Source organism: Nestor notabilis, unplaced genomic scaffold (genome assembly GCF_000696875.1).
Source record: "Nestor notabilis isolate BGI_N333 unplaced genomic scaffold, ASM69687v1 scaffold1930, whole genome shotgun sequence".
NCBI classification, from domain to species: Eukaryota; Metazoa; Chordata; class Aves; order Psittaciformes; family Psittacidae; genus Nestor; species Nestor notabilis.
In genome coordinates this window covers 70,193-83,709 of record NW_009911356.1, presented here as the reverse complement: position 1 = coordinate 83,709, position 13,517 = coordinate 70,193, and the positions used below count along the sequence as shown (strand labels likewise).

At 34.7% G+C, this 13,517-nt stretch overlaps 1 protein-coding gene across 1 annotated transcript in view; it reads left to right on the top strand.

Moving 5' to 3' along the window:
* Positions 1-1,084: 1,084 nt before the first annotated feature.
* AGTPBP1 (ATP/GTP binding protein 1) overlaps positions 1,085-13,517 on the top strand; it is a 45,681-nt gene continuing 33,248 nt past the window's right edge. The window contains exons 1-8 of the mRNA XM_010014201.1: positions 1,085-1,113; positions 7,079-7,209; positions 7,766-7,833; positions 8,216-8,279; positions 8,660-8,806; positions 9,076-9,207; positions 11,090-11,183; positions 12,648-12,685. Of these exons, the coding sequence (XP_010012503.1) occupies positions 1,085-1,113; positions 7,079-7,209; positions 7,766-7,833; positions 8,216-8,279; positions 8,660-8,806; positions 9,076-9,207; positions 11,090-11,183; positions 12,648-12,685 (703 nt within the window). The remainder of the gene's footprint in view (positions 1,114-7,078; positions 7,210-7,765; positions 7,834-8,215; positions 8,280-8,659; positions 8,807-9,075; positions 9,208-11,089; positions 11,184-12,647; positions 12,686-13,517) is intronic.

Here is a 13,517-nt window from a genome sequence, read left to right as displayed (position 1 = left end):
CTGCTGGGAAAACATTCTGCTTTCAGGTAAGTCTGGAAATAAGCTTGCTTCATACTTCATCTACTTTAAGCTTTTAGCAACTGTAGAGTGAAATTTACCAGTAATAAAAGCCTGATTATTTTATGTGTTAAACAACAAGGATTTTTGAGAGGACTTACAAATTTCTCTTGAGGGAGGCTGTGTGTGTGTGTGTGTGTGCTCGGCTGAATTTCTTGCCTGCTGTCACAAAAGAGGAAGTGCTTTGTCCTCTTCATTCTCACCACCCCTATCTTTGAACATCCTTTTTGCCTTTACTGTCTTCTAACCACTAATATCTAACCACTGTGCCCTTTAAGGACATGATCTTAGATTTTCTCACAGTAGGCATATTTGTCATTCATACTAGATCTCAAATGGAAGTGGAGAGGTTCAGTTAATGGTCCTGTAGACTGCAACCTTAATTGCTTGGAGGCACCATTTGAGGAAGCAGTGTACCCTGAGGACACTATGTCCTTAAAAGGATAGGAAAATCGAGTCCTTCACACGATATGGATTCTGTCCAAGAAATGTATTCAGGTCTTGCTTAAATAAGAACACCAAACACTCCATGTTTCTTTCTGTGCCTCTAGTCCTAGTTATCCCATAGGTACATAAAATGGCATTCAGAAGTAAGTGGGTTGTAGCATCTCATAACATTGTCGAGTAAGTTTAAAGAATGGTATTTACTGGCTTCAGCAAAAGCTTTGTTCAGTGAAATTCTGTTATGAGCATAAAAATATTGACTGTTAAGTAACTTAGACAAATTTTTCTTTTATTATGATCAGACTCTCTTGGTGGGACTCAGTTATAATGCAGAATCATACTCTACTTCTGTTGCAATAGTTTAGTTTAAAAGCTGGATCAAATAGATTTAAGAGACGAGAGCTTGTGATAATTATGAGAAACATAAACAATGTGAATTAACTCACTAAACATTTCTAGTGTAAAGACATCCAATATGGTGGTAGCATTTCATCATTAAAGATCAAAAGATGTTGATAATTTGTAGTTGTTAAATATCTTCCAGGTTATCAGACATGGTGATTTGAAGAATCAGGTTTCCGATATGAACAAAGTAAGAACATCTGAAAAAAGGTAAATTTAAAACTGTAGTGACTTCTCAACATCAAGTTATATGAGATTTGTGAAAAAGCAATTTTTATCTTAATAATAAGATAAATTATACATTATGTGTCCTTAGTAAGAATGTGTAAATTGTTGTCCTGAAAGACTGAGGCAGTGAATATTGATTAGTATGAATTATATATATTTAATATTTAATTTTCTAAATTTAAAATTTTCAGTTAGTGTTAGACACATTCAAATATAAAGTATACATTAAATTTCGTTGAAACAATTATAAGTTAATTTATTTCATGCAAATATGGGCAAAACATAAAAAATCCTACTGAAGGAATCAAAGTCAAGTTTATAACAAGCCATGAATTTGTCATAAGATGTATATAGTTCTACAATAATTCTACAATCCAACACACAGCTAGGATAAACGAGTGAGATTAAAGAATATTTCAAGAGCTGAAAAATTGTTATTTTCGTGATAACTTGTTCTAGCAAATATGGGAAAAAGTTAAAGAGATTTTCGATGAAAAGCAACATGTGTATTAAGCATCAGGAAACTATTGAGAGACTTTCAGTCTTACTCTTCTCTTAAACTAGCAAAAGTTAAACCACCTCGTTAAACCGTCTAATCAGATTAAAAAAAAAAAATCTAAAGGCAGCAAAATAGGGAATTTTGGCTTCAGTCTTAGTTCTTTGAAGTGCTGTTTATTTTCTAAATGAGTGGATGAATTTGCATGAAGGACATGCCCTACCATTGATTAATTTTATATCTTGGGATGAATTTAAAATATTAATTTTAATGCTTGTATGTAGAATCATGTTTGTTTTTGCTGACTTAGAGTGGAATGGCTTGATATCAGTCTGTTGTTCCTGTTTGTGTGAGAGATGGATCAAAAGAAATGTAAAGAAACTATTACATTTTCTACTTATTAGTTCCTTAGGCATTTGAATAAGCAAAGTCAAACTCTTTATCAGCAATAGGTATTCATGGAAGTACTGACAGTTAAAATAAATAAAGTATACAAAGAATATTAGATTTTTGTGGAGTGACAACTTAAGTGTCATGTATTCTTCTTCAGTTATTGACTTGAAATTAAAGTTTTCATCCCTGCAATTCCAACAGTTGTTCTGTAAGTCATGAATAAATTATGGTGAATTCATTGTACAGAGATAGCTGTGAACTAATCAGAGGTAGCAGCTCTCAAGATTATTTGGTAACTGTGGAGGTGGTTGAGAGGGGGGAAGAAAAAGAAAAGGAAATGGATTGCATTGGAATAAAATGAAAACAAACTCATGAGAAGCCTGCCTACTTTAAAATAGTTTTTAAATGTGCTGAAACACAGAAGATCTGTTTGCTGTGGGAGAAGAACACACGCCCTCATGTCAGTGTGCTGGGTAACTGCAGAGAGAAGCTTCAGAGGAAGTAGGTACAGCTGGGAAACTGAAAGTTTCCGCTGTCGTCTTTAGTTTGACTGTTACCTTTTGGAAGGCTTCTTGAAAGATGAATAGCTGAAAACCATTCTAAGATAACTGAATTTTTATAAGCTGCAATGACAGCCAGTAGGGTTATCTTGTGAGCAGACACTTAGAAAGGTGTAATGATGTACTTCAGCATTTGCATAGCAAAGGTAGTGTAGTAATGGAGAGTTGTGAATCTAGCACTTCGTAAACAGAGTAAGAATGCTTGGACTTTTTTATAGTTGATGAGACTGGAAGAAATGTCTCTGCAGTGAGGGAATTTGCTTTGAGAACAGATACTTCCTTTTTGAAGGAGTTATCTCAAACGTGAATGCCTGATGTCCTCTGTTCCTTGCTGTCTGAGCAGTTGCTTCCTCTATATCTACTCACAGCTTTCCTAACCAGAAAAGGAAATCCACGAAGCTCTTTGGTTAGCTAGAGTCATGCTGTATGCTTTGGCAATAGTTGAGATGATGCCAAGGTTGTACATGTTTCCTTTCTGCAAGTAAGGTGATGGTGTGAGGAGTGTTTTGAGTGGTGGCATTTGAATGTGGGATGGAGAAAGGTTTTCCTGCCTATTGAGGCATGCAATGTACAGGATCAAGTAAGTGTGATAAACTTCTCGGAATGCTTAAAGAAAGTCTAAATTCATCCGAGAACAATAATTATCTGTTGTCTTCAGAACTCATGAGGTCTGGATTAAGTAGTGAAAGACACAGATGGCAAACCTAGTGGCTGTGTTTGTGGGAGTCGGGGAGCAGAAACTGAGTAGCTGTAGATCATCTGTCTTCTCTTCTTAGCACAGAGGGGTCCTGGAAGAACTAGCCAAATGGGTGAGGCTTGGAACAGCTGAAGGCAGTTTGAGCTGTTCTTGAAAATACATCTGATTTTTCATGTGTGAGAGAGTAACTGGTCCCACGAGTGGGAAAGTGGCATTGAAATACTACGTATGTGCTTAAAGCTTTACTAATGTAACTGTTGCATCTGATTGCCATCAGGAAGCTAAAGCAAGCGCTCCATCCAAGTGCTCTGCAGCACTGACTGGATACCAGAGGCACTTGATTGCTGTCATAAGGAAATGGTGCACAATTTGTTTCTGGATGTGCTCTTTCTTTCTCTCTGTGGTTAGTTAATGCCTGTAAATACTGAGCTACGGCTAATGGTCTGAAAGAGAAGAAAGAGTTATGTAAATTGCAGACAACTTGAAGCTGGAAAGATCTGCAAAAATATTGGAGGACCAAGAGATTTCAAAATACTCTTGTGAAATGCAAAACTGGCTATCTGATGGAAAAATGTGCAAGGTACTGTGGTTAGAGAGGTGTACCACTGGAACGGATAAAGGAGATTTGGAGTCATGAAAGCCAGAAATAGTAAGATTTGTAGACTTTCAAATGAAGGGAATAAAAGTGTTAGAATCAAGTTGCCTTGGGTTATATAAATCATCATTTCTGCAGACAGTTAAGGACTAGTTGGTCATAGGTCTGTCGTGAAGAGCAGCTGTGGTGTTCATCCAGCTGTGAAGAGAAATAGTTTATATGGTATTACGAAGTTTCCTCTGGTGCTCCGTAGTCATGATTTTTGTAACTAAAAATTGTAGAGACTCCGTAACTCAGTGACTACAGAGTGCTCTAATGGGAAGGCTTTAGAATGGGTGGGGTGAAAAATATCTGTTAGTAACAAGACAAGTTCTTTGCTTGGTGGGAAAACAAGTCTTGTATGAAAGGCTGGACGCAGTCTTCAGGGTGTTCACGTGAGGTTTTGCAGTGTCAGCAGCTCAGGAGGAGATTTGTCTCTGACAGGACACAATTTTTATTGTGCCATTCTGACTCTTTCGTGGGTTTGCTTGGCTGTTGGATTAAAAACTATTGAATTCCATGGTGCTTCTCTGTTTTGGAGAGCTACTTTCTAGATTTGGATCCTGAATGGTTTGTTGGTCAAAAGTATGTATTTACGTTACAAATACTAGGAAGAATCCCATTGCAAATTGGGCTCCCATTTTGTTCTTAGGTCAAATGGGTTGACAGAGCAGTATCATACACAGGATCAGAGTCATTCAGGCTGGCTGCTGTAATTCCTGTCCCATGGCTTTTTTCGTTTACTATGCAGACGTGGAAAGCTGTTGTAATATTATAACCACTATTTGTATTAGTGTAGAATATTAATAAATAAGAGTACAGTTCTTGTTTCAAGAAGAAAACTTAGTCATATCTAAGAGGAAATAAGGACTTTAATTTGCATTTCAGCAGACTCTGGGCTGGTGTTATTTTCAAGAAACTTTACTGGGTATGCTGAAGATGTGAAGTTCATTTGCTGTATTTCTGTTGGAAGACTTCATGCAAGATGAATAACCTAAAACCATTCGAAAGATGTCTCTTTAAATGCTGCAATGAGTGCTCATTCCTCTGCATAGAAACTCTGGTCCCAGGAGGAGATTGTACTTCTAAATATTAGAATTTAAATTGTTATATCAGCCACTACAGAGAATAACTTACCCTTCCTAAACCTTTTAGAGCTTTTAGTAAGCATGGAGAAATTATGTTAGATGCTAACTTTCTGTACATGGTATATTAATGCCATGTGCCAATGTAGCTTGAATTTTGCATGCTGCAGCAGTCAAAACTGAGGTTAGCTCTGAAATTTTAATGCCTGTAAATGAGTTTTGTCTTTACAAAAACTTATTTATTCCTAAGGATCATTTTTGCTTTCTTGAGTTGCTTCCAGGTTTTAAACAACATTTATTTTGACAGCACGGATATACCACAATGGAAATTATACATGTATATATACACACAAACACACAATGCAAATTGAAGCAGCAGTTCACTTACACATTGGCTTATGTGTGGGTTGGCTGGACTTTTACTTGTTTTGATTGTGGAGCTGGTGAAGATAGTATCCTTTCGAAATCTGTCAGTTTGTATACCAGATCAACAGAGCTTGTGGATTTCATTAAAATCTTGTATTTATTTTGGAGTAATTCAAGTTCAGTGGATAAGTAAAGGAGTGGAAATAAAACAAAGTTTATGCAAATAATAATGGCATTGTTATTTATTATTTTGGATTATAAGAAAGGATTGGAGGGATTATGCTGCACTTGTACAAGGAAAGTAATATTTCAGCAACAAAGGCAAATTTATTTTAGATCAAAAAAACCCTTTTAAATCGGAGTCCAGCAAATAACTGAGAAGGTGTATACTTACTTTACAGTATAAAACTTATTTTGATTTAAGATCTATAATTAGTGTAACCATTTCTTATTAGTGTTGTTAACAGCTTGTAAGTATCATCTGTAATCTGTAACTGTTTTTTGGTTGTGCATCTCATTTAGATGTCAGTGTGGAAAAAGCAGATTCCTCAACAGCTGTTATAGCAACTTGCTCTCACAGCTGTACAATCTTTGCTATTAGCTTCCTTTTTTCCTTGATCTTAACATTCTTGTCCAAATATAAGCTAACTCTTTTAGTAGAGTTAACTGTAAGTGTGGAACCTTTTCATAGATGTGAAATACAAGTCAAGGAGAAATAATGCCTCATTGCTATAAACAAAACTGACAGGATTTATCAAGCTGGTGTTATCTACTTTAGTTTTATTGCAGATAGAAAAGTATGTGTGTAAAAATGAATTATTGTAGATTATTGCAGGGCACTAATGTTACAAAAGTGAAAAGTCAAGGTAGTTAATCCTTGGAAATCGTAATTTCCTGTAGTTAATGACATGGCTATAATTCAAATGTTAAATGTTTGTCTAAAAATTACTTTCACATAGGAATGTGAATCTCAAAACTATTCTTCATAATTGTGATCTAAAACTTAAGAACAAATAAAACCATTCTAGACTGACTCTATTCATCTTCATAATCTACCTATCTATATGAATGTCTGGTTTGAAAATGTTTAATATATTAAAGTATGTTTTCAAGGCAATATTATGACATCAGGCCAAAATACCCTTGTGTTCAAAGTGAATCCAAACTCTGATGATAGCTTTGGACATGTTCCAAAGTTTTTTCTTTTCTTCGAAATAATGCTATTTTTCTTCAGCTGGTGGCTGTTGTTTTGCTGACTTCATGAGTGATAATCTTTTCTTTCACTTCTGAAACACTGGCGTGAAGAAAAACAGTCTTGGACACTGTTTGTAGTTAGTTTTTCCAGAATGGCAAGTTTGATACAGTATCCTGGCACTTAAAGTAAACTACATAAAATACAAGTTACTCTAATTGTCATAGGTAAAAAACATTTTACCTACATCTGTTTGTTACATGCTGCAACCAGTTTTCCTGTTTGCATTTGGTCGTGGAGATGCTGTTATATATATTTAGTCTACTGCAATGCAGGCTTTGCAATATCTGTAAATTTGCCAAAATTAAGGAGAATTAAGACTGTTTTCCAATAGGGAGAAAATGCGAAGGTGGATTTGCGAAGGTGAATTAGCCATCCCCCTGACTCTGACAAGGGATTTCTGTTTTTAATTGTTTATTCCTCTAATCTTGATGGGAAAATGAACATAAAAATCTGTCTTGTAGTGTTTCTACTAGTTCTCGGACTATGTCTCTGCTGTCACAGCTGGAGAAGATCAATTTGGGCTCTGTATTAGGAGAAGCAGACAATGCTAGATATGTTACCTCAAAGATCCTTCATCTGGTTCAGAGTCAAGGTAAGCATCTAAGTTATGTGGCTTTAGTACTTTTCCTTTTGAGCCTTTCTTCTTGTATCTCTTCTAAGTGGGACTTTTCTTTTGATTTCTGTTTGGTGAACTTCATTATCCTTCTGTTTTTGTCACTGATTGTTAATAGTGCCTGTTTAAGGTCATGTTTAATGCCATTGTTCTCAAACAGCTGTAATTTAGATAATAATTCACAGTACATATATATATACACATACATACATGAGAAGTAGAAGTGTCTGGAAGAGAGATTTCTTACATTTCTTTTGTTTACAGTTGGGGGTGTCCCCCCCCCCTTAGGTCATGACAAGATTATTGAAAAAGTGAAAGCAAAAATGAGTTTTAAAATTACTTAAAATCTTTTACTTATTTCAGTTTTCAATTTTTATACATATATGCAGTTTTCAGTAGGTTTCAGATTTCACAGCAGGTTTCAGATTTGCACAGTGTAGGTTTCTGATCAATCTGTGTATGATCCCCACCCCCACCCCCGCCCCCCCCAGCAAGCTCTATATTAAAAGAAAAATGGTCTTTTTCTCTCGGGCAGAAAAAACCAGGAAGGAGATGACTTCTAAGGGCTCCACTGGAATAGAAGTTATCCTGTCAACCCTAGAGGTAAATCCTTTGAATCTATGTGGTTGTGGGTACATACGAAGTTTTCATTTTACCACTAGTCTTTGTATTATTAGATATGTTGTATCCCAGATATTCTTCAAAACTGGACTGTAATGATTAGATACAGTCTTTAAGTACTCTCTCTTACGTATAAATATTCTAAGAAATTATTTGTCAGCTATCAGTTCTAATTAATACTCCATACTACAAACCAGATTTTAATTGGTTTTGTCGTTAATTCAGGCTGCATAGTGGAATGGGTAGCTGGATGGTTACATCTTAAGTTCTGTTTGTTTTAGTGATGGCAATTTCTTCAAGCCCTAAGTATGTAAACCACTGTATTAGACTTCTATATTAAGAAAAGAATTTTTTTTTATTGCAGAATACAAAAGATCCTCAAACTATTCTAAATATATTGAATATTCTCATAGAGGTAATTTCAGTTGGTAAGTTTTCATTAAGTAGCAATTTGTGATTATATTCCTGTATTCTTCTGCAGACTTTTGGGGTTTTTTGAAGGTTTGTTTTTCTTTTGTTTTTTGGTTGGTTCAGTTGTCTTACCCCCCCTTCCATCTTTGCTAAAGCTGATTTGTATGCAGAATAAAAAGTACATAAAAACTGAAGTCACTTTTCAAATAATCATAATAATATAAATACAAACAAATAATTTATGTTGCTATAAGCCTAAGTCCAGCATGTTCTTGCCTACTGTACTCACATATGAAGAAAATATTGTTGTTTTAAAGACATCCTTTATGATAACTGTAACTTAGATACGTAATTTGTTCTTTGGCTTCAGAAGTATCAGCTAAGGTTTAATTCCTAGGTGGCGGTCGGAGGGCAAGCATCTTGGTCACTAAAGGAGGGACACAGATCTTATTGCAGCTGCTTTTGACTGCCAGCAAAGACTCACCACCAAATGAAGAACTAATGGTGCTTCTTCATACTCTTCTTGCAAAAATTGGCCCAAAAGGTGATAATAACATGCTTACATAATATGGCTTAATACTTTACAGTTTTGGAATTGATACTTCAGAGAATTTTCTTTCTATTATGGTTTAAGTATCCATGTACTCAGAATTAGTAGAGGAGAACAATAGGAGTAAAATAGAGGAAAGAATGGTGAAAAATAGATATACAGCCTTGGCATTATCAGTAGAAGGAATTCGCAGTTCATTTAGCTTTTGTTTCTTTATAATAATCAAAATCAGTGTGATTGATCTTGTGTTTCTTTGATGTCAGACAAAAAGATTGGCATGAAAGCAAGAATTAATGGTGCCCTAAACATATCATTGAATTTAGTGAAGCAGAATTTGCAGAACCACAGACTAATATTGCCATGTCTTCAAGTATTAAGAGTTTACTCAACCAACTGTAAGTATTGCAGACAATTATTTTCTTTCCCATGTGATGTAAAATTTTTTTATCTAGATAGGGTTAAAATATTGGATCTAAATGTTTGTTTAATGTTAGGTGTTTGGTTTTTATCTGAGAATTTGCTTTTTATGTCACCAAATTGCTTAAATTCTAATAAAAGCTGTGAAGCATGTTTGTACTTCTTCTGTATATTTTTTGTTCAGTCTGTGTGTGTATATATAGTTTATATAGTTGGCGGGGTTAACAGTGGTATTAGATGTGTGGAATTTTGAGTCATCTAATTTGCATAAATGGTGATGCTTTGAGATCTCTAAACTAGAAACGCTTGCAAAAGCGCTTCAAATTAAATAATTGTTCTCTTTATTATACATGCTCATGGTTCTTTTGCTTTTCATTGTTTTATTTCATTCTTGATTGCTAAATTAAAATAGCAGTTACTGCTAAGTTAAAACAGGAAATACTTTATTTCTTTATTTAATGTTTCGTTTATTCCTTGTGTTGAAGTGCCCTACTTGGATTAATATTCTTCCACTAGTACCTAATTCATTGTTTGGGCAGGCCATAGGAAGTTGATGAAAATAATGTAGTTCTTTCTGTATCTCTACTGTCAGATTCTTGTAAGTTTTCCCTTTGAGTTCCAAATGGCTGTTAAACCTCTTAAAAAGTGTGAGAAATAGAAAACATAACCACATTCCTCCAAGAGAATTGATCTGATGATCTGTAAGTTATGTATTCAGGACATTCATATGAGCATCTATAATTCATAAAGTCCAAATACTTTTAAAATGTGAAAGACTTATTTCTGTTGGGCTGTCAGATAATGAGCTGAAATGGTTCAAAACTGAAGAATTTAAGGCTGATCGTTACATAGCTTAGCTGAAAACTTGCTTCATCCTGAAAATGGGAAACTGAACTGAGTCTCTAATTCAGATTCTGCTTAGATCAGTTCTATCTTTCTGTATTTCCCACTTAATTCTAAACAGAAAAAAGTAGTAGTTTATTACATTCTGACATACATTTAATTTAAATTTTGTCTAAAATTTTGTGTACTGTTACTGCCAGAATAGAGTTCTAACTTTTCTTAGGTACCAGTGGTGTGATGCTGCTTGTGATAATGAAATTGCAACTTGGGTTCAAGTACTAAATTCTACAGTAATAACAACATTATTGTTATGTTGAAGTAAATTTTTAGGTGCTCTCTTCCTACTTCATTAGGAGTGCATATTGCTAATCTCAGTTAGGAATTGAATTTCTGTGCCTGTTTCAGCAGTTTGTAAGTTTTCAGTGAGCATTTGGCTTCAGCCATATATACCGCCAGTGTCCATTTCTTGAACATAGGTTTTGGTTGGTTGGGTGTTTTTGTTTTGTTTTTTCCTGAGAACATACATGCGTAACATGCTGCTCAGGAAGGCTTATATGTATTGCCATTTCTAAATTTTGCAACAAACACTTGGCTTTCAAATCCAAGTGGACAAACCTGTCTATCACGATGCTGAAGGATCATAGCAAGTCATAAAACTCAATAGACCTGAAATTTAAGAAACCCTGCTGTCTTGATAAACTGCGAAATATTTTGGAAGAAAATTCTTTTTATGATGTATCTTAATAACAAAGAAAGCAGACGTGTGACCTGGAATATGTACATAATTTTCTGTGTAAAGTAATTTTTTTCTTCCTTTCCAAGTTTTGTCAGGAGTGGATTGTCACACTAGTTATGTTCAGAGTAGTCTGCTTGTCATGATATGTCTTAAAGCACAAACACATCTAACATTTTTTGTACTTCAAAATTAACTCGCATGTATTTTGGTATAAGTGTATGGATTTTTTTCTTTTGCCTTTCTTATATTGTCTTAAAATGGATTGTTTTTAACTCTTCCAGCTGTAAATGCAGTGTCCTTGGGAAAGAATGGAGTTGTAGAACTGATGTTTAAGATTATTGGCCCTTTTAGTAAAAAGAACACTAGCCTTATGAAGTAAGTAAGGTGTTTTTAATATAGTATATAGAAAAATGTTAGATATGTTTCAAAATTCACTTGTAAATGAAAAATAGCATTAGAGAAATCAAATCTAACTCATATTTGAAAGTTAAAGTAAAGGGAGTTTGGAGGGAGAACCACAAATCTAATAGTTTAACTTTACCCAGTAGAGTAACACAAAACATTTTAATTTCTAATTACAGTACTGATAAAATAATGTAACTGTTACTTTTTGTCTCTAATGTTCCTGCATGGAAACTGTATAATGGTAATCCCCAAATCAGGACAAACGGATCAAGACAATCCCATCAGTTTTCAATTTCTTGAATTGGCTACCACATCTCCTTTGTGTTTTTAGAGTGAAACTGTCTATTTTATTTTGTAATAAAGTTTTCCTTCTGTTTTACTTGAAAGCAATTACAGACTCTCAAAGCAAAACCATAAAACAAAATAGGAATATCTACAATATCTGTCAGCGAGCTATTTTGTTTAAAATAAATCTTAAAAATTCATTGTGTACCTTAATGTGATGATTCTAGTTCTCTCTCCGCGCCCCCCCCCGCCCTGCATATTTTATTCTTTTTCTTTTTGAGAATTTAGCGTAAAAATAAGTAAGTGGATAGCCCTTTCTTTATACACTGTCACCTTTTTGAAGTACATAACTGGAATTTTTCATCTGGTTAGCAAAATATTAACTCTCATGTTGTTTGTATTCTAACTTCAGTACAAAAAAAAAAAATCAGTGCTATGTTACCTGAATCTGGTATTTATGTTCACTGGAGTATCTTTTAAAAAAACACCCTGTGCCTTTAAGCCCCAGCTAAAATTAGGCATATGAACTGATTATTCCATGATGTGAGTAATCATGATATCCTTGTTTACAGGCTTCACACATCTGATTTAGGCTATCTTTACAAAGAGGGTAAAAATAAGTATATATGGTTTTGAGTTGTACAACTTGACTTAATTGAGGCAAGACCTTTGCGTACAAGAAAAATCTTACACTGACAATCCTGTACTGTAGTACTGACTGATGAGCATTACTCTTTAATGTATTCACACACTGCCAGTTTTCACCTACGGTTTTCTAAAATAATGTCCTTTGCTGTGTGGAAGTACTTGTTCTGCTGCTTACATAAAGACATGATTTTCAGAAGTATCTCATCCTCTGAGTATAGTTCATAAACATTACATTATCATGGTGATTTTTTGCAAGGGCTCAAAGTTTGTATAGCCATTGCATTGATATTTTTAAATTTCACCATTGGACTTCAGTAGTAGCAGAGATGCATGATATTTTAGTAAAATCAAATTTTAAAAGCCAAGTCTATGTAATCAGGAAAACATGAGGATAGGTGCTAAACAAATCTATTAGCGGTAAATATTTTGTATAGCTGTACAGTGTTGTAGATTAAGCTTACTGGTTGGTTGCTGTTTTGACTTTTCTTGTTATGTTGACAGGGTTGCTTTAGACACACTTGCTGCATTGCTAAAATCAAGTAAGTGTTTGAATACAAGAAACTGTTTGTCTAGATGAGATAACTATATATGTGTATGTATATATATATATATATATGCAGAGTAAAACTAATATTAAATCTGTGGCCAAAATAAAATTAAGGCTAGGAAATCTAGAAATAAGGCTACAGTTTTATCTGCAGTCCCTGGTGCTTTAATATTTGTGTGTTATGTACACATGTTTAAAAATCAGTTAGTGCTTCTTCAGTTATGCAGCAGAAAGTCTGTGCTGATTCTGCAGAACTGGTCTGGATATAAGGTGGAGAAATAGCCTTTTACAGTCATTGACCTCTTCAGTGCCCTTCAGTAACAGATATCTATAGCTTAAGTCCTGTGCATCATCTTTATAACATACATTTGAAAATATCTGTTGGATGGCAGGGGAAAATACAGGGTTTCTTCAGGTACCTTTCTGAGTAATTAGGTCTTGGGTCCTAATGACAAGTCTGTCAGTGATGCTCATGAAGTGGAACCACGGGTAACAGAACAAAAGTCTGTTCCCAGACATTACCTATCTCGTCTGGCAGCAAGGGATCCTGACAAATGTCATCTAGGCAGATTCTGCACCAGCGTTGTAATTGTCAGGGATTAAAATGTCTTTCTCTCTAAACAGTTGTATAAGAGCTACAGCATTCCTAATTTTAGTGGAGTTGAATAAGAGCTGATGTGTGATTAGATTTGCAGAAAGCCATTCCAGACAAATGACAGTGAAATTTTGAACTGATTATTACAGGGTGCTGAGTTTTCTCATGTTTGATCGGTGTGATACCTTGCTTTTACAGATTGGTATATTTACTAATTTTGGACTTTCTC